General features: G+C 45.4%; 1 protein-coding gene and 1 long non-coding RNA gene across 2 annotated transcripts in view; one reads left to right on the forward strand and one right to left on the reverse strand.

Annotated features, from left to right (window-relative positions):
• LOC142743733 (pancreatic secretory granule membrane major glycoprotein GP2-like) overlaps nt 1-22,897 on the reverse strand; it is a 31,242-nt gene extending 8,345 nt beyond the window's left edge. Inside the window, exons 1-4 of the mRNA XM_075854757.1 lie at nt 22,876-22,897; nt 21,716-21,924; nt 7,688-7,842; nt 92-328 (exon numbers count right to left, since the gene is read on the reverse strand). Of these exons, the coding sequence (XP_075710872.1) occupies nt 92-328; nt 7,688-7,842; nt 21,716-21,924; nt 22,876-22,897 (623 nt within the window). The remainder of the gene's footprint in view (nt 1-91; nt 329-7,687; nt 7,843-21,715; nt 21,925-22,875) is intronic.
• LOC142741189 (uncharacterized) overlaps nt 1-23,420 on the forward strand; it is a 69,848-nt gene that overhangs the window by 25,083 nt on the left and 21,345 nt on the right. The gene's annotated exons all lie outside the window — the stretch shown is intronic.

Below are 23,420 nucleotides of genomic sequence, written 5' to 3' on the forward strand. Positions count from 1 at the left end.
TGAGGACAAGATCAAGTCTTCTGACAAACTCCGCTCTGTTACATCTGTATTTACTATCCATAATCCATAGCTAAGTGGGCTGCAAACTTACCCATCTTTTAGTAGATAGTATGTTGGGCCGGATTCGGAGACTTCAGCATATATGTCAAGCACTTTAAGTTTAAAAGTTTCTGTTTCCAGACTTGGTATGATCACTGAAACATAGACAGTGCTTTCCACATATACCTGCTCATTTTCAGTCAGCAATACGCCAAAATCCGCATCTGTATAAATAACCATATTCACTGTGAAGGAACTGAGTGTACCAGGGACATTTATCTCTGTGGACCTGAAAAATAAAATACAACATAAAATAATTGACACCTAGCTCTTAGTACTTTTGCACCATCCAGATGTGTCCTCCCATAGGACTTTTTCACACGAACAGGTGTCAAATCGGCTGTAAAAAAATTCCGTTTTTCACTGTTGATTTGCATCCATGCAGGACCTGATTTCCCAGATCCCTCATATAGTTGAGTTTATTAGGGCAGCAGTCCCCAACCATTTTTGCACTGCAGTTAAATGGAAATAAAATAAAAATGAAAAAGTTTTTAAGGACAGTTGCATAAATACTGCGAATTTTCCGCAACAGGCTTAGTTGCGGAAAATCTGCAGCATAATACAGTAGCACAAAGTGGATGAGATAGAACAAATCTCATCCACACGCTGCATTAATAGTGAGTGGAAAAACCACTCAGCTAAATGCCGACGTTCTAATCGGCAGTACTCCGCATGTGCAGTGTTCCTGCTCTTTATTCGGCGCATGCGCAGTACTGCCGATTCGAACATCGAGCAGAAAGATCGTACTGCGCATGCGCCGAGTGAGGAGCAGGGACACTCACACGTTGCAGGCAGGCCAGGCATGAACGCACTGATTACGCTGCCCCTGTCAATCAATGTAAGAAGGAAGGGGAGTTGAACTGGGGAGCGAAGTAAGAGCATTTTGGTGCATTTGTAACGCCCTTATTGCACTTAAATGCTCATTAGCATAAACTTAATAAAACATATTTCCTTACATATTTCTCTACAAAGGAGCCAGTAAGCAGAAAATGAAAATAAACGCTAGAAACTGGTTAGTCTCCTCTACAATACCCTGTTACTAGTTTAACTCTGACATTCTGGTGACAGACTCCCTTTAACTTGACTTGTATGGCTACGACCACTGTATAGTGGCCGTGCTGCAGTACTGCAGCTCTGATCCTATTTAAAGTGTAGCTAAACGTTCAACAAAATTCTGACATGTCATAGTGACATGTCAGAATTTTGGATTGGTGGGGGTCCGAGCACGGAGACCCACACCAATCGCTAGAACGAAGCAGCTGAAGCGTTCGTGTGAGCGCTCAGCTGCTTTGTGTCTGTTCGGCTATTTCCGGAAATAAATGTATCGGTGTCAATAGAAAGTCTATGAGCCCGTACTCCGATACATTTATTTCTGGAAAAAGCCAAACAGAAAGAGGTAGCTGAGCGCTCACACGAACGCTTCAGCTGCTTCGTTCTAGCGATTGGTGGGGGTCTCCGTGCTCGGATCCCCACCAATACAAACTTTTGACATGTGACTATGACATGTCAGAAGTTTGTCAAACATTTAGCTATACTTTAAGTGACTAGGAGCAGAACTGCAGTTACCCAGCACTGATGACCTATCCTGTGGACAAAACCAAACTGAACAACTCTTTTAACTTGACTTTTTCAATGGCTTAAAGGCTATGTACACCTTTGATATAATTTTTTGTTTTTGTTTTTTAAATAAAATTATGCATCAATGTGATTGGTGCAACTTCCTAAATCTATTTTACTAAAATGTATTTTTACTTTTTGAGATACAGCTGCTTTGTATCCTGTATACAGAGCAGCTGTATAGTTCGCTAAGACCTGAATTCGTCAGGTGATGGTTTCAGTGACAGGGGGTCTTACATTTCTCTGACACGCAGGATCCTCCTGTAATCGATCACATCTAAGCTATGAACTTAGTTGTGAACTTTAACAGCTCCGACATGCAGGACCCGCAGACACTGAACCCGTCAGTCCCGCGGACCTGATGAATACATAATTCAGTTCAAGATACAGCTGCTCTTTATACAGAATACAAAGCAGCTGTATCTCAAAAAGTCTAATTATTTTAAATAAAATAAAATGTGTTTAGGAAGTTGCACCAAACAAACAAACTGATAGTCATTTATATTTTTAAAAACTGTCAAAGGTCTGCATAACCTTTAAGTGATCACACTTCAGCAAGCTATGAGAGTCAAGATAAGGATTGCTAAAGCTGTACTTTTTTTTTTAAGAGTTTGTTGTAGTGTTCTTTCATTTCAATTTATGAACTTTTAAAAAGACAGACTTATCTCAATGTTAGTTCTAATAAACAAAACTCCTTCCTATGGTATAGTCTATATTTGGCATCTGAATTCTAACAGCAAAAGTTGTATACCGGAATTGAGCATAGATATGTACACTATTAGAAGAAATACTGGATTTGTGTGGAACCTCTTAACATAATTTAGAATTATGTACTAAAATCTGCTCCTGGCTCAGTTTTAAATGGTTTACAAATGTATATGTCTTTACAACCTGTATATAGAGTAATACAGATTTTCCAGAACGCAGAAACGCAGGTAAGGCCACATGCACATGACCGTAAATTTTTTCCGTAATTACGGACCGATTCATTTCTATTGGCCACGGACATCTTTCAGTATTTTTACTGATGGGTGTCTGTGCTGAAAAAATTATAGAACCTTTCCTATACTTGTCCGTAACTACGGCACAGACTCTCCCATGGAAGCTTATGGGTGCTTCCATTAATACGGACAGCTTCGAATGTGCATCCGTAAACCGTTCGTATTTACGGAAATGTTGCTATGCAACATGTTGGAGACATCATTTTCAGCTTCCATCTTTTTTTTATAGATCCGTATATACGGATGAACTACGAATGACTACGGATCCGTATTTACGGACAGTATTTACGGATAGATGAAAATACGGTCGTGTGCATGGGGCCTAAATCAGTCACAGAAATACGCAGAAAAAAGTTTGGCTGTGCATATTGCTGCGAAAATGCTGCGGATTTTCCTCAGCAGTTTTACCTGGAGATTTAGGGTATGTTTCCCTCAGGTCAGATACGCTGCTTAAAAGTAATAAAGCGTATTCGACCAAGAACTCACAAGGAAATCCGGACAAAAAACCCCCCCCAAATTGTGGTACAGATTTTCGACTGGAGTTGCCTCTGCAGTAAACAAAGGTGAAAAAAAGCCAGTACTTCCCCCTGGCTTTGCCAAAGTGATGAGCCCCTTGGTTTTCCATGCAGTCTGGCATCCTGTGATGATAATGCAGCTCAGGACCAGCCTTAGGATAGATGGCGCCCTGTGCAAAATTTTCTTTCGGCGCCCAGCCCATCATAAAAAAAATGGCCCATAAAAAAGTATAATGCCCTTTATAGCGCCCCCACACAGTATAATGCCCCCTTTAGTGCCCCTACACATTATATTGCCTCCACACAGTATAATGCCCCTTTAGTGCCCCCCATAGAGTATAATGCCCTACAGTGGCCCCCATACATTCTAATGCCCATATAGCTGCCCATACAGTATAATAATAGCAATAATAATAATAATAATAATATTTAATATAATAGATTATAACCTCTTTAAGGACACAGTATTTTGTCCTCCAAGTGTGCCCACACAGTATAATGCCCCCTAAGTGCCACATACAGTATATTGCTCCCTATTGTGCCCCTACATGGTATAATGTGCCCTTAGTGTCCCCCACACAGTATAATGCCCCCTTAGTGCCCCCCACAGTATAATGTCACACCTCCTCTCCCCTGGGTGCCACACACAGCCCCCCTTGTATATAGTGTCACCCTGTAGATTATGCCATACAGTCCCCCCTGTAGATTCTGCCATACAGACCCCCATCTCCCCATGTAGACAGTGCCATACAGCCCCCCACCTCCCCTTGTAGACAGTGCCCCCACCTCCCTCTTGTAGATAATGCCATACCGCCCCCCACCTCCCCCTTGTAGAAAGTGCTATACAGCCCCCCATCTCCCCCTTGTAGACAGAGCAATACAGTCCCCCCTTGTAGACAGTGCCCCCACCTCCCCCTTGTATATAGTGCCATACAGCCCCCACCCCCCCTTGTTGACAGTGACATACAACCCCTCACCTCCAACTTGTAGACAGCGCCATACAGCCGCCACCTCCCCCTTGTAGACAGTGACATACAGCCCCCACCTCCAACTTGTAGATATCCGCATATGGCCCCCCACCTTCCCCTTGTAAACAGTGCCAGCCCCCCACCTCCCCCTTGTAGACTGCGCCATAGAGCCCCCACCTCCCACTTGTAGACAGTGCCATAGAGCCCCCCACCACCCCCTTGTAGATAGTGCCCCCTTAACAAATAAAACAAAAACGTTATACTCACCTAGGCCCCGTTCCTGCGACGAACGGAGCTGCTTTACGGCGACGGGATCCTTGCATAGGCCGGTGATGTCACCACGAGGGCCTGCGCAGGGATCCTGTCCCTGCACTTAATAGTCTGCAGGCCGAATGGCCTGTAGCCTAGTAAATGGCAGAGCAGGGAGATACCTCCCTGCTCTGTAATAGTGTTCAATAGTATGTGTGTCCTAGGGATGCAGATACCAGAGGCGTAGCTAGGTTCTCCTGCACCCGGGGCAAAGATTCAGATTGGCGCCCCCCCCAACTTATTTCCCGACATCTCCTTCCCCCTCGCCATGTTTTCTTTCCCTACCAAACAATGAGATGTAATTTTTTGTTCACAATTTTTTTAATGTAACTTGAGTATAAAAGCATTTCTACATTTTACAAGCGATATAGTTCTATAATGTAATTAACATAAAAATAAATTAAAATAAAATAAATTAAAGAGGCCACACACAGCCCCCTGTAGATAGCGCCACACAGCCCCTCTCTTGTAGATAGTGCCACACACAGCCCCCAGTAGATAGTTACACATTCCCCCCTTGTAAATAGTGCCACACAGCCCCCCTTGTAAATAGTGCCACACAGCCCCCCTTGTAAATAGTGCCACACAGCACCCCTTGTAAATAGTGCCACACAGCACCCCTTGTAAATAGTGCCACACACAGCCCGCTGCCCCTTTGTAAATAGCGCCACACTCCCCCCCCCCCTTTTAAATATCGCCACACTCCCACCCCTTGTACTTAGCGCCACACTGTGAACAGACCGGTGAGCAGTAGCCTACCGCTACCACTCTCCGCTCTGCCTGGTGTGACTTACCGGAGGAGCCGAGGAGGTCATTCGGCGCAGGCAGCGACGGAGTTCCTTCTGACTAGGGTTGGTGACAGCCAGGGCTGGCCTTAGGTTGGATGGCGCCCTGTGTGGGACTCTCTATTGCTGCCCCCTACACAAACAAAAAATGAACCCCATATATGGACACGCTGGCACATATATACTGTACATACATAAAGACAGATATTTAGACATACAGGCAAATATACATACACACATTCTGGAATACATACATATATATATATATATATATATACATACATATCATATAAGTACAGACACATATACGCACACACACCGGCATATAAATACACAGACAGGAACATATACAAATACATAAAAGGCACAAATATACAAGCACAAAGACACATTCATAAACAGACCCATATATGTACACAGGCACATATATACACAGCACGGATAATGTAGTAGATGTTACCTGCAGTCCTATGTAACACCACAGATAACACAGTGATAACTCTCTGAGTACAGATAATGTAGTAGATGTTATCTGTAGTCCTATGTAACACCACAGATAACACAGTGATAACTCTGATTACAGATAATGTAGTAGCTGTTGCCTGCAGTCCTATGTAACACCACAGATGACACATTGTAGCAGAGCTGAGATTGTAATTTAGCACAATGTGTTATCTGTGGTGTTACATAGGACTGCAGGCATCTACTACATTATCTGTACTGTGTAGCAGAGCTGAGATTGTAATTTAGCACACAGTACAGATAATGTAGTAGATGTTCCCTGCAGTCCTATGTAACACCACAGAGATAACGCTCTTAGTACAGATAATATAGTAGATGTAAGAGACAAACACACGCAGACACACACACACACACTGTAACATATACACATACAAACACAGATACACACATTACACACACAGACACTCACTATGTCTCCTTGCTGACAGGTCAGGACGGGCTGTGTGTGGGCGGAGCTTCTTCTCTGCTTCTCGAGAGAGCGCGGAGCTGGAAGGCTGCAGCACGGGAGTGGACCTGTCCCCTGACCTGAGTCATCTGACCTCATGCCACTGACGTGAGGTCAGGTGACTGGACTGATCCACTCCCTGGCCGTCACAGACCCCAGTCAGAACGCCGTAATGTCCTGGCTCTTTCTAAGCTGCTGCAGGTGTCCGACATACGGGGTGCCTGTCAGCAGCGATCAACTGCTCTTCGGCGCCCCCCTTCCCTATCCTCCGGGTTGCGCCCGGGGCACATGCCCCGCCTGCCCCCCCCCTAGCTACGCCCCTGCAGATACTATTGAATGTGGCTGCGCTACCGCTGTAGCAGCCATAGCGGCTGCTAGCTGTGCCACTGGGCAATAGGGGGCCCTTCCCGGCGGATGGCATGGGCCCCCTCATGCCGTGGGCCACGTAGCGGCCGCTACATCTGCTACAGCGGCAGTTACGCCGAGAGCAGAAAAGAAACTCCTGGGCCTAGCGACTCTGCAGCTGCCTTTCTGCACGGGCACTCCTTCTCTGCTCTCCACGTATCTACCGCTTCAGAAACACAAGCAGGGGAAGGGAGCCAGCGCAGCACCTCCTTCCACCTGTTGGAGTGATGCGCCCTGTGTGATGGCACAGGTTGCACACCCCAAAGGCCGGCCCTGATGCAGCTCACATGGGATGAAACGTCATCCCAGGAGGTCTGGCTGCATGTAGAACAGCCGGGAATAAAAGGAGCTGTCGCTATGATAATGCCAGGGTGGTAAGTATATTCTTTTATATTAAATTTAAAACAAAAAAAAGTAATTTTTTTCAGATTTTGAATTTTTGTGGCGGAATTACAGCATTTCCACCACAAAAAAAGTCAACATTTGCTATTTACAAAAGAGCAACAGTTCTGCAGCATAAATTGACATGCTGCAGATTAAAAAAACACACCACATGTCAATTTTATGAATGTTTTTGCTGTAAATGCGGCAGATTTTTACATTATGTGGGAACACGGCCTTAGTGTCAATCAATAATTATAGCAAACTTTATATGCACCTGCGGATTTCCAATGGTTTTTACAGTGTGTAATGGCGGTACAAGATGCGTCAAAATTCAATTTGCGTATTTTAGTGAAGAATTCATGCTCCCCGTTCAAGTCAATGCCCCAAACACAAAGAAACTCTGTTTAGAACCTGCAGAAAAAATTGACATGTTGGGTATTTGAAAGTTGCACCACAGAACACTCTCCACACGACTTTTCTGCATTTTTTTTCCTTCAGCGTGTTGCTGTGATTTCCAGAAATCTCATCCACTTTGCCGCTACTGTAAATGCTAAGGAATTTCCGCACAGAATTCCATTGCAGAAATTAAGCAGTGTTTATGCTGTGTGGGAACCCAGCCTTATTGAATTATAATTACCCAATTATTGGCTTCAATGTAAAGTTCAGTTGAACATTCAAATTGAGGGCGTAAATGCAGGAAACGTTTAAAATCACATCATTTCTGAACGCGATTGGACTTGTCATTGCATAAATATACAATTTATTGGAGTATGTGACATGGGTTGAATTTATCTGTGAAAAATTGGAAAAACAAAGAAACATAGTCACAGTTTACATAGAGAAAGTAGCTAAGCACATCTATCAATTTATACTTTATAATAACTCTAAAGTAAAGAAAAGTAACTAAATTGAAGCAGTAACAACAGTGTAATCAATTCTCACTATTTTTTTTATGTTTTAACTCCATTTTCAATTTGAATACTCACTGTAGTGCAGTAAAAACACTCCTACTTGTTAGGGTCAGTCCACACAAAGTTTTTTTACAAGTTTTTTTTTTACACGGAAACCGCGTTGGAAACTGCAGCAAGAAAAGTCTGAAAATGCCACCCATTGATTTCAATGGGAGGCGGAGGTGTTTACGTCTCTGACCTCCCATTGATATCAATGGGAGGCAGAGAAAGCGTATTTCGCTGCGTTTTTGCCCATCGGCGCTCAATGGCCTCTGGCGAAAAAGGCTGAAAAGCGCGGTAAACGACGTGCAGGCAGATCAAAATCTGCCTCAAAATTCCAAACAGAATTTTTAGGCAGCATTTTCTGCCTGTTCTACCTGCAAAAAACTCCATGTGAACAGGGCCTTAGGGTTCATTAACATGGGGTGTGACACCAGGCAGCCAGTTATTTTTCTTATGGGTAAGCTTCCATCTATTATAATTTTGTATTACATATGTATTTAGTCTCTCGGTTGAATTACTATTATGCATGTATGATATATAAATATGTATCTTTATGTAGAGTAGTTTTGACATTACTCACACACACAAACACACGCACACACACATACGGGCGGACATGCCATTGGTGCAACATGTGCAGTGGCACAGGGGCCCAGTAGGTAAGGGGCTCACTGTCACCTTAAAGTAGCCTCCTTCTGTCTATTAGATTGCATGTGAATGCCTGGGGTAAGGCTTCATGCCCACTTTAGTCTTTTCCTTCAGGGTGCTAGCCGTTTTTCTGATGGCTAGCACCCTGACCCATTCATTTCAATGGGGCAATGCACACGTCAGTTTTTTTGATGGTCCCGTTGCTCCGTTCCGACAAAAGTAGAGCATGTCCTACTTTGGTCCGAGATTCCAAGACCGTGAGGCTCATGCAAGTCAATGGGGCCGTCAAAAAAACTGAAGGCATCCGTATGCCGTCTGTGTGTGACGGAGCTGTTACCTAGCAACGACCGGGTGGGCAGAAGTACATTAGAGATATTACACTAATCGGCAGTCACTTCTCTCTATCCAGCACTGGTAGAGAGAAGAGGCTGCTGATAAAAATAAAATAAAAAGCAGTTCATATGTACCCCGCCCGTTGTCTTGGTGACGAGTCTCTCTTCTTCCTCCAGTCCAACCTTCCTGTATGGCGTGGCAGACCATGTGGCCGCTGCAGCCTGTGATTTGCTGCAAACGCGATCACAGGGGATGAAGCGTCATCCCAGGAGGCCGGCCTTCTGACTTCATCCAGTCCGGCCTTCTGTTATCACTTTTATCCCATGTGACTGGCACTACAGCCTGTGATTGACTGCAGCAGTGACATGGGATGAAACGTCATCCCAGGAGGCCGGACAGGAGGAAAAAGCAGGGAGTGCAGGGTAAGTATGAACTGATTTTGTTATTTTTTTATTTCATTAGAATTGTATTTTGCGAGCGCCAAGCATGGTCATTCTTCAACGCTAGTCACTGTCCAGGGTGCTGAAAGCGTTACCGCCGATCAGTGCCGCCCATTAGCTCTTTCAGCACCCTGTACAGTGACTAGCGCTGAACAACCATGTTCTTTCAGCACCCTGGACAGTACCATGCTCGGCGCTCGGAAACACGGAGTGCACACGGAAACCACACGGATAACAAAACTGACACATGAATCCGTCAAAAACGGCCGATAAAACGGTGAAGGAAGTGTGCATGAGGCCTAATACATTTTATGACTAACAACTACTGATGGATTGTTAGAGCGCCATAGGGGGTGATCTATGATAAGATATTGGAAAACAAGAGGCCCATATACTGTTCTTGCACAGGGGCCGCTAGCTGTCTGTGTCCTCTGTTATCACTTCATTAATACTAATTATAAATGCTAATATATCTATACTATGCTTGATAAAGACCCATTCATGGGTTGAAACGTTGCAACTGTTTTTATGCTTGGTGAATAAATCAAATACACTTGTTTGGATTATCTGGAGTGCTACAGTTCTTTTCTTCAATTGCATATTGATTGTCTCCCTTGGACCTGGGATTCTTTGCTGCGTGCACCACCCATGTTTGGGGAGTTGTTCTTCCACACTGAAGAATCTTTTGTGGCTGTGCTGCTGTTTTCCTGAAAATATATCTATACTACCGTTTGACCTTATAGTCCTGCAGACCATACAGGACTAATAATTGGTCTTTTTGATTATGGATTCTTAATCCTTTCTCTTTTTACATTTGATACTACACATACATGCATTTTGCATATACTCATAACTATTCAAGATTAGTGCTGTCTGGCCTCCATCACACTGTGGCAATCATCTTTGATATATTTTCCTTGTAGTTTTATGTTTTTTGTAAACAATAAAATGTATATGTTTTATAGTAATGGTGTGGTATTGACTCTTTTGGTAGGTCATTATTATTTATTATCATTTCAATAAGTCATCACCGGTAATGTAGTATCGGGCTTACATATGCCCTTCCCCATATATGATTCATATATGAAACATGACATATTTATTAGATTATTAGAAGAGGGGGATTGTGTTCGTTCTCCATATTGGTTTAGTTCTTTGATGGGTGTGTCTTATGGGGCATGGTTTATTTGGTGGGAGTGACTCATGAGGCGTGGCTTTCTTCCTAGAATTTCTGCATACAAATAAATGAGGTGTGGTATTGACTCTTTTTGTAGGTCATTATTACCATTTCAATAAGTCATCACTGGTGATGTAGTATCGGGCTTACATATGCCCTTCTCCATATATGATTCATGACATATTTATTAGATTATTAGAAGAGGGGGATTGTGTTCGTCCTCCATATTGGTTTAGTTCTTTGATGGGTGTGTCTTATGGGGCATGGTTTATTTGGTGGGAGTGACTCATGAGGCGTGGCTTTCTTCCTAGAATTTCTGCATACAAATAAATGAACAAAAATGTCATCACTACTTTGACTAACAACTATTACGGTGGCCAGTACCTCTCTCTGGTTCTCCGGTTGCTTACAGGCAGGTGATGTCTTATTTTATCACCGGGGCTGGGTGCTATGTGCCAACCTCTACTGGTTGCATAAAAAACAGCGTAGATAGTGCCACAGTAAGTGCCCCTTTTAGATGGTGCTTCACACTGCCCACAGTAGATAGGGCCACACACGGCTCCCTGTAAATATTGCCACACACTGCTTCCAGTAGATAATGCCACAGTGCCCACTGTAGATAGTGCCACATGGCCCCCTGTAGATAGACTCACACAGCCCCCTGTAGATGCTGCCACACAGCCCCTTTTTAGATAGTGCCACAGTGCCCTCTGTAGATAATGCCACAGTGCCCTCTGTAGATAATGCCACACATCCCCATGAATAATGCCACAGTGCCCTCTCTAGATCGTGCCACACACCCCCTTATAGATAATGCCACACACACCCTCCTATAGATAGTGTCACACAAACCTCTTGTAGATAGTGCCACACACACCCTCCTGTAGATAGCGCCACCCCCCTGTAGATAGCGCTACACCCCACTCCCTGTAGATAGCTCCATTGGGGCTCCCTCTAGGAGTGGAATCCCGAGCCAGAGCATTGCTCTCCTAGAGGAACCCCTGATGTTACTGACCATACATAAACCATGACGTCAGGGACCACCTCTAGGAGAGGAATTCCCGGCCAAAGCGTCGGAAACTCTCTGGACAGGGATTCCGCTCCAGGAGGAGTAAATGGCAGAGCAGGGAGCTGATAGTTTCCTGCTCTGCCATAATATTCAATTGTATCTGCGTCCTAAGGAAATTAATCATATTTATTCAGATGTTACATAGTTTTTAACGTTTGAAAAAAGACACACATCCACCAAGGGTTGGGAAAGGGGAAGTAAAAAATTTCTACACATAGGAGCTAATATTTTTTTTGTTCTAGGAAATTATCTAAGCCTTTTTTAAAGCCATTTACTGTCCCTGCTGTGACCAGCTCCAGCGGTAGTCTATTCCATAAATTCACCGTTCTCACAGTAAAGAAGGCTTGTCGCCTCTGCAGGTTGAACCTTTCTTTTTCCAGACGGAGGGAGTGCCCCCTTGTTTTTTGAGGGGGTTTTACATGGAACAGGATTTCACCATATTTTTTGTATGTGCCATTCATATATTTATATAAGTTAATCATGTCCCCACTTAGTCGTCTTTTTTCAAGGCTAAATAGGTTTAGTTCTTTTAATCTTTCCTCATAACTTAAATTCTCCATGCCCCTTATTAGCTTCGTTGCTCTTCTTTGTATTTTTTCCATCTCCAGGGCATCCTTTCTATGATCTGGAGCCCAGAACTGGACTGCATATTCTAGATGAGCATTGTGAGAAACTAGACATGGACCGCACAATCCACAATATATACGTTGATCTGAGCCACTAGGCATAATTTAGAAACATGAACATGAGGTTCTTTGTAAACATTTTGATCAATCTGTATAAGCCCACTTGCCACTTCACGGCGACCTCTTTAAAGTGGGTCCCTACTCTATCAGCCGCAGCACCGCATGGCGGCCCCCGCCACCGCAGCACCGCTCCCGCAGAGGGAGCAACCCAGTGGTCCAAAAGCACAGATGCTAACAGACCGTGCCAAGCCTCCTTGGCTCTGGGCAGGGCCGCCATCAGGAATTTCAGGGCCCCCTACAGCTACATTTTCTGGGCCCCCCTACCGTGGCACCGCCTGTTAACGGTACTCCGTCCAGTACTATATCATGGTACCCAGGGCCGCCATCAGGGGGGGTATTAGGGGTACTGATGTGAGAGGCCCGGCCAAACCTAATTGAAAGGGGGGCCCGGCAAACTGCCGTGACTTGCCTTTGGTAGAAAAAAAAACAGGCCCCTGCAATGGGGCCCGTTTTTTTCACCAAAAGAATGTCATGAGCTGCGGGCCCCCCTTTCAATTAGGTTTGGCCGGGCCTCTCACATCAGTACCCCTAATACCCCCCCTGATGGCGGCCCTGGGTATCATGGGGGCCGTCAAACACCGCCGCCCGTGCGACCGATCACGCGCACCCGCAAACTCCCGCGCATGCGCACCGGCGACCGCCTGGAACCGCGCACCGAATTTTGAGGCAGATTTTGACCTGCCCACACTATCTTGCCGTGTTTTTTGCCTGCGGCGATTGAGGACAGCAGACAGAAAACGCAGCGAAAAATGCATTTTCTGCCTCCCATTGATTTCGATGGGAGGTCAGAGGCAGAACCGCGGCAAGAAAGGATGTGCTGCTTTTTCTTTTTTCCGCGACTGGCTCCCATTGATTTCAGATTAAATCAATGGGAGGCGGTTTTGGAAGTTGTTTGGTGCTGATTCTGACGCAGTGTCCGAGTCAATATCAAGGCCCAAAAACTCTGTGAACTGGGCCTTATTGTTAGGGCTTATTCAGACGAACGTGTAATACGTCCGTGCAATGTGCGTGATTTTCACGCGCCTCGCAAGGACCTTTGTTACTCTATGGGGCCGTGCAGACTGTCAGTGATTTTCACGCAGCGTGTGTCCGTGTGTCCGCTGCGTAAAACTCACGACATGTCCGATATTTGTGCATTGTTCGCGCATCACGCACCCATTGAAGTCAATGGGTGCGTGAAAATCACGCCCAGCACTTCCGCAGCCGTATAAACTATGAATGAAAACAGAAAAGCACCACGTGCTCCAAACATACAAACAGAGTGTCATAATGATGGCGGCTGCGCGAAAATCACGCAGCCACGCATCATACGCTGCTGACACACGGAGCTGTTATGGACCTTTTGCAAGCGCAAAACGCCACGTTTTTGCGCGCGCAAAAAGCACACGCTGGTGTAAATCCGGCCTCAGGGTAGGAACACACTAGGCATGAACACTGCGGATTTTATGCAACACATTTTATTGTGGAAAATCCGCAGCGTATTACAGTCGCAGCAGAGTGGATGAGATTTAAACAAATCTCATCCACACGCTGCAAAAAAAATGGACCTGCAGTGTGACTTTTTGGCTTTTTAAGTCGCATGTCAATTTATTCTGTGGGATCACTGCTCCTCTGTTGCGGAAATGCTGCGGTTCTGCCGCAAAAATCACAAATGAGAAAAAAAAAAAAGCCACTTTTTTAAATTTATAAAAAAGTTTAGACTTACCCCGGCCGTAGTCCTGGTGACGCGATCCTCTATTCTTAGCGCAGCCCGGCCTCCTGTCATGACGTTTCATCCCATGTGACTGCTGCAGCGGTCACATGGTCTACAGCGTCATCCCAGGAGGCGGGGCTACGTTCAGAAGAGAGAGATGCGTCACCTAAACTACAGCCGGGGCAAGTCGAAACTTTTTTTTCCCTGCAGGATTCCCACAGCGGACGCGCCTCACGAAACCTGCGCCACTATTTGGTGCGGTTTTGCTGGCGGAATTCCCTGCGGCTACCGGGGCAGATAAGCTGTGTAGTTTTACTCAGCATATCCGCCTAGTGTGTCCCTTATGATGTCGCTCCTGGAGCTGCTGCCGGTCTCTAAATAGGCAGTTGGTTCAGTAGAATTTGGAATTATTTTTTTTTGTGAACCAGCTTAAAAAAATACAAAACTTTTGTGTTAGGGCCTGTTCACATCACCGTTCGCTTCCGTTCCGGGGTTCCTTCTGAGGTTTCTGTCGGGTGAACCCCGCAACGGAAAGTGAAAGTGACAGCACAGCTTCCGTTTCCATCACCATTAGCGCAGTCGACTGCGCTATTGATTCCGTCCGAAAACCAGCCGGATTGGTGACGAACGGAAACCATTAGCGATGTTTCCGTCACCATTGAGATCAATGGTGACTGAAACGGAAGCTGTGCTGTCACTTTCACTTTCCGTTGCGGGGTTCACCCGACAGAAACCTCAGACGGAACCCCGGAGCGGAAGCGAACAGTGATGTGAACAGGCCCTAACACAAAAGTTTTGTATTTTTTTAAGCTGGTTCACAAAAAAAAATAATTCCAAATTCTACTGAACCAACTGCCTATTTAGAGACCGGCAGCAGCTCCAGGAGCGACATCATAAGGGACACACTAGGCGGATATGCTGAGTAAAACTACACAGCTTATCCGCCCTGGTAGCCGCAGGGAATTCTGCCAGCAAAACCGCACCAAATAGTGGCGCAGGTTTCGTGAGGCGTGTCCGCTGCGGGAATCCTGCAGGGAAAAAAAAGTTTAGACTTGCCAGGGCCGTAGTCCTGGTGACGCATCTCTCTCTTCTGAACGTAGCCCCGCCTCCTGGGATGACGCTGTAGACCATGTGACCGCTGCAGCAGTCACATGGGATGAAACGTCATGACAGGAGGCGGGGCTGCGCTAAGAATAGAGGATCGCGTCACCAGGACTACGGCCGGGGCAAGTCTAAACTTTATCAATTTAAAAAAGTACCTTTTTTTTCTTCTCGTGTGATTTTTGCGGCAGAACCGCAGCATTTCCGCAACAGAGGAGCAGCGATTCCACAGTATACATTGACACGCTGCGGCTTAAAAAGCCACACGGCAGGTCCATTTTTTTTGCAGCGTGTGGATGAGATTTGTTCTAATCTCACCCACTCTGCTGCGACTGTGATACGCTGCGGATTTTCCACAATAAAATGTGTTGCATAAAATCCACAGCGTTCATGCCTAGTGTGTTCCTACCCTAAGGCCGGATTTACACGAGCGTGTGCTTTTTGCACGCGCAAAAAACGTGGCGTTTTGCGCATGCAAAAGGTCCATAACAGCTCCGTGTGTCAGCAGCGTATGATGCGCGGCTGCGTGATTTTCGCGCAGCCGCCATCATTATGACACTCTGTTTGTATGTTTGGAGCACGTGGTGCTTTTCTGTTTTCATTGATAGTTTATACGGCTGCGGCAGTGCTGGGCGTGATTTTCACGCACCCATTGACTTCAATGGGTGCGTGATGCGCGAACAATGCACAAATATAGGACATGTCGTGAGTTTTACGCAGCGGACACACGGACACACGCTGCGTGAAAATCACTGACAGTCTGCACGACCCCATAGAGTAACATAGGTCCGTGCGAGGCACGTGAAAATCACACACGTTGCACGGACGTATTACACGTTCGTCTGAATAAGCCCTAACAATAAGGCCCAGTTCACAGACTTTTTGGGCCTTGATATTGACTCGGACACTGCGTCAGAATCAGCACCAAACAACTTCCAAAACCGCCTCCCATTGATTTAATCTGAAATCAATGGGAGCCAGTCGCGGAAAAAAGAAAAAGCAGCACGTCCTTTCTTGCCGCGGTTCCGCCTCTGACCTGCCATCGAAATCAATGGGAGGCAGAAAATGCATTTTTCGCTGCGTTTTTTGTCTGCTGTCCTCAATCGCCGCAAGCAAAAAACGCGGCAAAAAAACGCGGCAAGATAGTGTGGGCAGGTCAAAATCTGCCTCAAAATTCTTTAAGGAATTTTGAGGCAGATTTTTTTTTGCCTGCAAAATACTGTGTGAACAGGGCCATACATGATCAGCACTTTGAGATAATTTACTCACTGTGTCAGAAGAGCTGCTCCCACTCCAGTCCTCTTCCGGCGAGGTCTTCCAGGGGAGGTCTTCGGTCCAGACGTCCAGTCCTTCACCTCCAGCCAGGCTCCAGGTAAGTTTTGTCCATGTGTGTCCGCGGCTGCGCGCGCTTCGTTCGCGGGTGCGCGCGCGGCCGATCGCGGGTGCGCGCGCGCGCGGCCGATCGCGGGTGCGCGCGCGCGCGGGCGGTCTCCAGTGCGGGCGTTCGTGGATGCGCGCTCGCGAGTGCGCACGCGCGGGAGTTTCCTTGTGCGCGCGATCGGGTGCGCGCGCGCGGGCGGACGGTTTGACGGCCCCCCATGACGAGGGGAGGGGGCCCGCAGCAGCAGCAGCAGCTCACGACATTCTTTTGGTGAGAAAAACTTGCCCCATTGCAGGGGCCCGTTTTTTCCTACCAAAAGAATGTCGAGGCAGTTGCCGGGCCCCCCTTTCAATTAGGTTTGGCCGGGCCCCTCACACCACTACCCCTAATACCCCCCTGATGGCGGCCCTGGCTCTGGGCCACGTCCCCCCACAAGTGCAGCACTACAGCAACAGACACCACCACACAGCACCACAACATGTGAACAGATGGAATGAGCTCACCTTGCCATGCGCCCCCAGTGGCCGACTGAGAGTACAAGCAGGAGCAGGAACACTTATCAGGTCATTCCTAAATTAAAATCAGCTGGGACAAAAGTGTGGAGTGCTGGTACCAAGTAAAACAAAACAACAGAGGGGATAGACTCTGTATCATATCAAAGGGGAGAGAAAAGACATGGACCGCACATCCACTGTATACAATGATCAATTGCGGCTAGGCAAAATATATAAAACGAGAGGTTCTTTGTAACATTTTGATCAAATTGTATGCAAGCCCACTTGCCACTTCACGGCGACCTCTGAAAGTGGGTCCCTACTCTAACGGTTGCAGCACTGCATGGCGGCTACCGCCACCGCAGCGCCGCTCCTGCAGAGGGAGCAACCCAGGGGCCCAAAAGCAACCATGCCTTCAGACCGTGCCAAGCCTCCTTGGCTCTGGGCCACGTCCCCCCACAAGTGCAGCACTACAGCAACAGACACCACCATACAGCACCACAACATGTGAACAGATGGAATGAGCTCACCTTGCCATGCGCCCCCAGTGGCCAACTGAGAACACAAGCAAGAGCAGGAACACTTATGAGGTCATTCCTGAATTAAAATCAGCTGGGTATTTTTTCAAATGCGTGGAGTGCTGGTACCAAGTAAAACAAAAGAAATGAGGAGGATAGTCTATACAATATCAGCATTGTGAGAAACTAGACATGGACCGCACAATCCACAATATATACGCTCTGGGCCACGTCCCCCCACAAGTGCAGCACTACAGCAACAGACACCACCATACATCACCACAAGTTGTGAACAGATGGAATGAGCTCACCTTGCCATGCGCCCCCAGTGGCCAACTGAGAGTACAGTTTGATCAAAATGTTTACAAAGAACCTCATGTTCATGTTTCTAAATTATGCCTAGTGGCTCAGTCAACGTATATATTGTGGATTGTGCGGTCCATGTCTATTTTCTCACAATGCTGATATTGTATAGACTATCCTCCTCATTTCTTTTGTTTTACTTGGCACCAGCACTCCATGTATTTGAAAAAATACCCAGCTGATTTTAATTCAGGAATGACCTCATAAGTGTTCCTGCTCTTGCTTGTGCTCTCAGTTGGCCACTGGGGGCGCATGATAAGGTGAGCTCATTCCATCTGTTCACATGTTGTGGTGCTGTATGGTGGTGTCTGTTGCTGTAGTGCTGCACTTGTGGGGGGGTGTGGCCCAGAGCCAAGGTGGCTTGGCACGGTCTGTTAGCATGGGTGCTTTTGGACCACTGGGTTGCTCCCTCTGCGGGAGCGGTGCTGCGGTGGCGTGGGCCGCCATGCGGTGCTGCAGCTGATAGAGTAGGGACCCCCTTTAAAGAGGTCGCCGTGAAGTGGCAAGTGGCCTTATACAGTTTGATCAAAATGTTTACAAAGAACCTCATGTTCATGTTTCTAAATTATGCCTAGCGGCTCAGATCAACGTATATATTGTGGATTGTGCGGTCCATGTCTATTTTCTCACAATGCTGATATTCTAGATGAGGCCTCACTAATGCTTTGTAAAGTGGTAATATTACATCCCTGTCCCGTGAGTCCATGCCTCTTTTAATACACGACAATATCTTGCTGGCCTTTGAAGCAGCTGATTGACATTGCATGCTGTTATTTAGTTTATGATTTACAAGTACACACAGATCCTTCTCAACAAGTGACTCCCCCAGTGTAGCTCCCCCTAGGACATATGATGCATGCAGGTTGTTCGTACCCAGGTGCATAACTTTACATTTATCTACATTAAACTTCATTTGCCAAGTGGACGCCCAAACACTCAGTTTGTTTAAATCCGCTTGCAATTCACAAACCTCTTCCATAGTCTGAACTATATTACATAGCTTGGTGTCATCTGCAAAAATAGAAATAGTGCTATTAATCCCATCCTCTATATCATTAATAAAGAAGTTGAATAATAGTGGTCTCAGCACTGAACCCTGGGGTACACCACTTATAACCGGGGACCATTCAGAGTAGGAATCATTGACCACAACTCTCTGGATACGGTCCTTGAGCCAATTCTCAATCCAATTACAAACTATACTTTCTAAACCTATAGTCCTTAATTTACCCATTAGACGTCTATGGGGGACAGTGTCAAATGCCTTTGCGAAGTCCAAAAACACTATATCCACAGCGGACCCTCAGTCTAGGCTTCTGCTCACCTCTTCATAAGAACAAATCAGGTTGGTTTGACAGATTCTGTCCTTAGTAAAACCGTGCTGGCTGTCACTTATAATACTATTTATTGTCCCATAATTCTGTATATAGTCCCTCAATAGCCCCTCAAACATTTTCCCCACAATTGATGTTAAGCTTACTGGTCTATAATTCCCCGGCGAAGACCTAGAGCCCTTTTTGAAAATAGGCACCAAATTTGCCCCTCGCCAGTCCCTTGGCACTATACCAGTCACGAGAGAATCTCTACATATTATGAAGAGGGGGACAGAAATAACTGAACTGAGCTCTTTAAGAACTCTAGGGTGTAACCCATCTGGTCCCGGGGCCTTGTGTACGTTTATTTTATTTAATTAGCTTGCACCATATCTACATTCATCCAATTCAGTATATCAACTAATATATTAACAGCACTGGCAGCGGCTACATCAGCTGCTCTTTCTTCTGTTGTATATACAGAGCGGAAGAACGCATTTAGTAACTCTGCCTTCTTTTGATCCCCTGTGACCAACTCCCCATTACCATTATCTAGGGGTCCCACATGTTCAGACCTTGGCTTTTTTGCATTTTTTGGGATTTGTTTTACTATCCTTGGCCACATGCCTTTTCATTTTGTATTTTTGCTGATTTTATTACCTTTTTACAGATTTTATTAAGCTCTTTATATTTTACAAAGGCTACAGCTGTACCCTTAGATTTGTATTTTTCAAATGCCCTTTTTTTTGTCATGTATTGCCCTTTGTTAGAATAAATGACAAAAGTGCTTTAAAATTACAATGCTTGGCCCAAACGCCATATGTATTTAGATACTATAGCACCTATGGTGAGAGAGAACACTTGTGGTTTGCGCTAACTGCATTGTTTGAATTTTTGCAATCGTGGACGCATGACATTGCATGTGCACATGCAATATCATAGCCCCCATAAGCTTACATTACAGGCAAAATCTCACGACTTCTTGCAAGTGATATGTCGCCGTGGAGCTTTGGTCTAACTCCGCAACATGTTACTATTTCTATAAAAAAAAAATTAAAGTTATGGCTCTCAGAATATGGCGACACAAAACAATTTTTTTTTTACCAAATAATTTTTTCTTTGTAAAACTATTACATTAAACAAAGAAATTATATAAATTTGGTGTCTCCAGAATCGTATTGAGCCGCAGAATAAAGTGAACGTGTCGTTTTTATCGCATAGTGAACTTAGTAAAAGCAAAACCCAAAAATTAATGGAGCAATTGCTGTTTTTATTTTCTATTCCACCCCACAATACATTTTTTTACCGTTTTTTTTAGTATATTATATGGTACAATAACATTTACAACTTGTCCTGCAAGAAACAAGCCCTCATACGGCTATTGCGACTGAAAAATATAGAAGTTATGGCATTTGGAATGTGGGGAGGAAAAAGCTTCTATTTATGCTGGATACATAGAAGCTGTATCGTGCGCTGAAACCCGAATCTGTCAGGTCAGCGGGACTGACGGCCTCAGTGACAGCGGGTCCTGCGTGATCCTGGATCCAGCTGTTATCGAATACATCTAAGCTCATAACTTAGATGTGATCGATAAAAGGTGGAACTTAGATGTTATCGACAGCAGGTGGATCTATCACTTTCCACAGATAATTATTTGTGAATATAGATTATGAAGTATTAATAGTTTATTGCTATGCTCACAGTTAGCACAATTCACAGTATAGCTTTCTGTATAAGGAAATACAGTGGTCCCTCAAGTTACAATGGCCTCAGGTTACAATATTTTCAATATACAATGGTCTTTCCTTGGCCATTGTAACGTGAAACCACATTCAACATACAATGCCACAAAAGGTCTGGATCTCAGGCGCGTGTGATTGACTGGGAGATCCAGCCAATCAGCATGGGCATTTTACTGGTAAAACACCTGTTGTAATGTGGTGCATGCCCTGATTGGCTGTCTAGTAGCGCCTCTCTACAGTACAGTACTGCATGTCCTGTACAGCTCTTTACCTGCGACAGTATGATTTGTTCCTTTGGACACCATGTGAGGGCAACTCCATGTTATATTTCTGGTACACTGTACAGTACGGACTCCTGAAGAAGCTCTTGTCCTCATCATATAAAGTGATTTACAGCTTCCAGCAGCTACAGTAATTCTGACTTTTGTATGTGAGAACTTGCTTTATCTGTATTAGTTATCTGCTAAATCAGCTTTTTTCTTATCTGTGGTTGACATTTTGGGGGCTTTGGAACCAATTCCTAGTTTTCCATAGAGATATGAGCTCAAGTTGCAATATTTTCAACTTACAATCTTTGCCCCGGAACCAATTAATATTGTAACTTGAGGGACCACTGTACACGTTCCTTGATTACTGCCATTTCAGAGTTTAGTTTATGTTCAAATAGTAATAATGCTTTATGGTACTGACTTACATATACATTGTTACCGCAGTCATTACTAGTCAGTGGTCTGTGGACAGTCATGAGAGCAGTGTCATTCACAATCTCTCTTCCAGCTAGACATGTAGCGTTTTGCAGTCTTATATTTGTGGTGTTGTATTTATTTTTCTCCAGCCAACATTTGGAGATATAGACACTCATAGTTCCACTATTGCAGTTAACAGTAGGTGATGGGGCACTGCCTGTTAAAAAGAAAGAAAAATACACTTGACAAACATATATAGATGTAATAAAGTTTATAGATGTAATGAGTTAATAAAGCATGAAATCTGTTAGGCCTTATATATTTTATTCAAAATAAATTATAACATACACCATTCAACATTAAAACCACTGACTGAGTAGGGTGAGGTGAGTAAAGTTTATTATTTTATAACAACACCTGCCAAGGGGCTGTAGGCTGTGTTCACACGTCACAGTCAAAACTTGTTTTTTGCTGCAGTTCTGTAGAGATTTCAGCAAAAAACACAAATTGACCGCAGCCTATGAACACAGCCTTAGAGAGCTTGTGAACAGTCGACTGGGTCAGAGCATCTCCAAAACAAAAGGCCGAGTAGGGTGTTCCAGGTACGTAGTGGTTAGTACCTACTAAAAGTGGTCCATGGAAGGACAACCGGTGACCGGGGTCAGGGTTATAAACACCCAAGGCTCATTGATGCGCGAAGGGAGTGAAGGCGTACCTGTCTGGTCCGATCCCACAGAAGAGCTATTGCAGCACAAATTGCTAAAAAAAAGTAATTGCAAGCTATAATCCAAAACTGCTCTAGGTTCCAGTGCTGACCCCTGTTCACTGTCAAAAGCACCTACAATAGGCATGTGAGCATAAGAGCTAGACCAATGGAAGTAAGTAGCAGTGGCGAAACTACCGCAGTAGCAGCCGTAGGGGCCCATGCCACCCAACCACATGTCCGCCCCCATGGACATGCCCGGTGGAGCCGCAAGCAACCATTATGGGGCCGTTTCTTTGGGGCCTGCGCTGCCAAGCCTCTAACATTTATGGGCTGGGTTATAGCACGCAGGTACAAATACCTGCATTAGCGCTGAATTGCCGGGCACGTTCAGTGCCCGAACATTCAGCACCTTACAATGACGCTGATTGGCGGGGCAAAATGACTTGCACCACCAATCAGTACCTTTCAACGACGCTAGCGGCATGATTCCGTCATTGCGCCGCTTCCGTGGTTGAAAGGCGCTGATTTGAGGGGGAAAGTCATTCTGCCCATCCAATCAGCGCCTTTCAACGACGCGCCACTTGCGTCGTTCAGCTCCAGCAGACCTGCTCAGAAGAGAGCAGATCTGCATTGCCACAGGACGGCGTGGGAACTGGATCATGTGAGTATGTAAAGGTTTTTTTTTTTTGGGCATTATCTACAATGGGGGCTCTATCTACAGGGGGGATCTATATGTGGGAATGTGGAGCACTATACACAGGGGGAGCTATAGGTAGGGCACTATCTACAGGGGTGGGCTATATGTGGGACACTATATACAGGGATGGGTTCCCTGTTGGGCACTATCTACAGGGGGCTATATGTAGGGCACTGTCTACAGGGGTGGGCTTTATGTGATGCACTATGTACAGAGGTGGGCTATATGTGGAGCACTATCTATAGGGGAAGCTATATGTAGGGCAGCACGGTGGCTCAGTGAATAGCACTATTGCCTTGGAGCTCTGAAG

Source organism: Rhinoderma darwinii, chromosome 2 (genome assembly GCF_050947455.1).
Source record: "Rhinoderma darwinii isolate aRhiDar2 chromosome 2, aRhiDar2.hap1, whole genome shotgun sequence".
Classification (NCBI taxonomy): domain Eukaryota; kingdom Metazoa; phylum Chordata; class Amphibia; order Anura; family Rhinodermatidae; genus Rhinoderma; species Rhinoderma darwinii.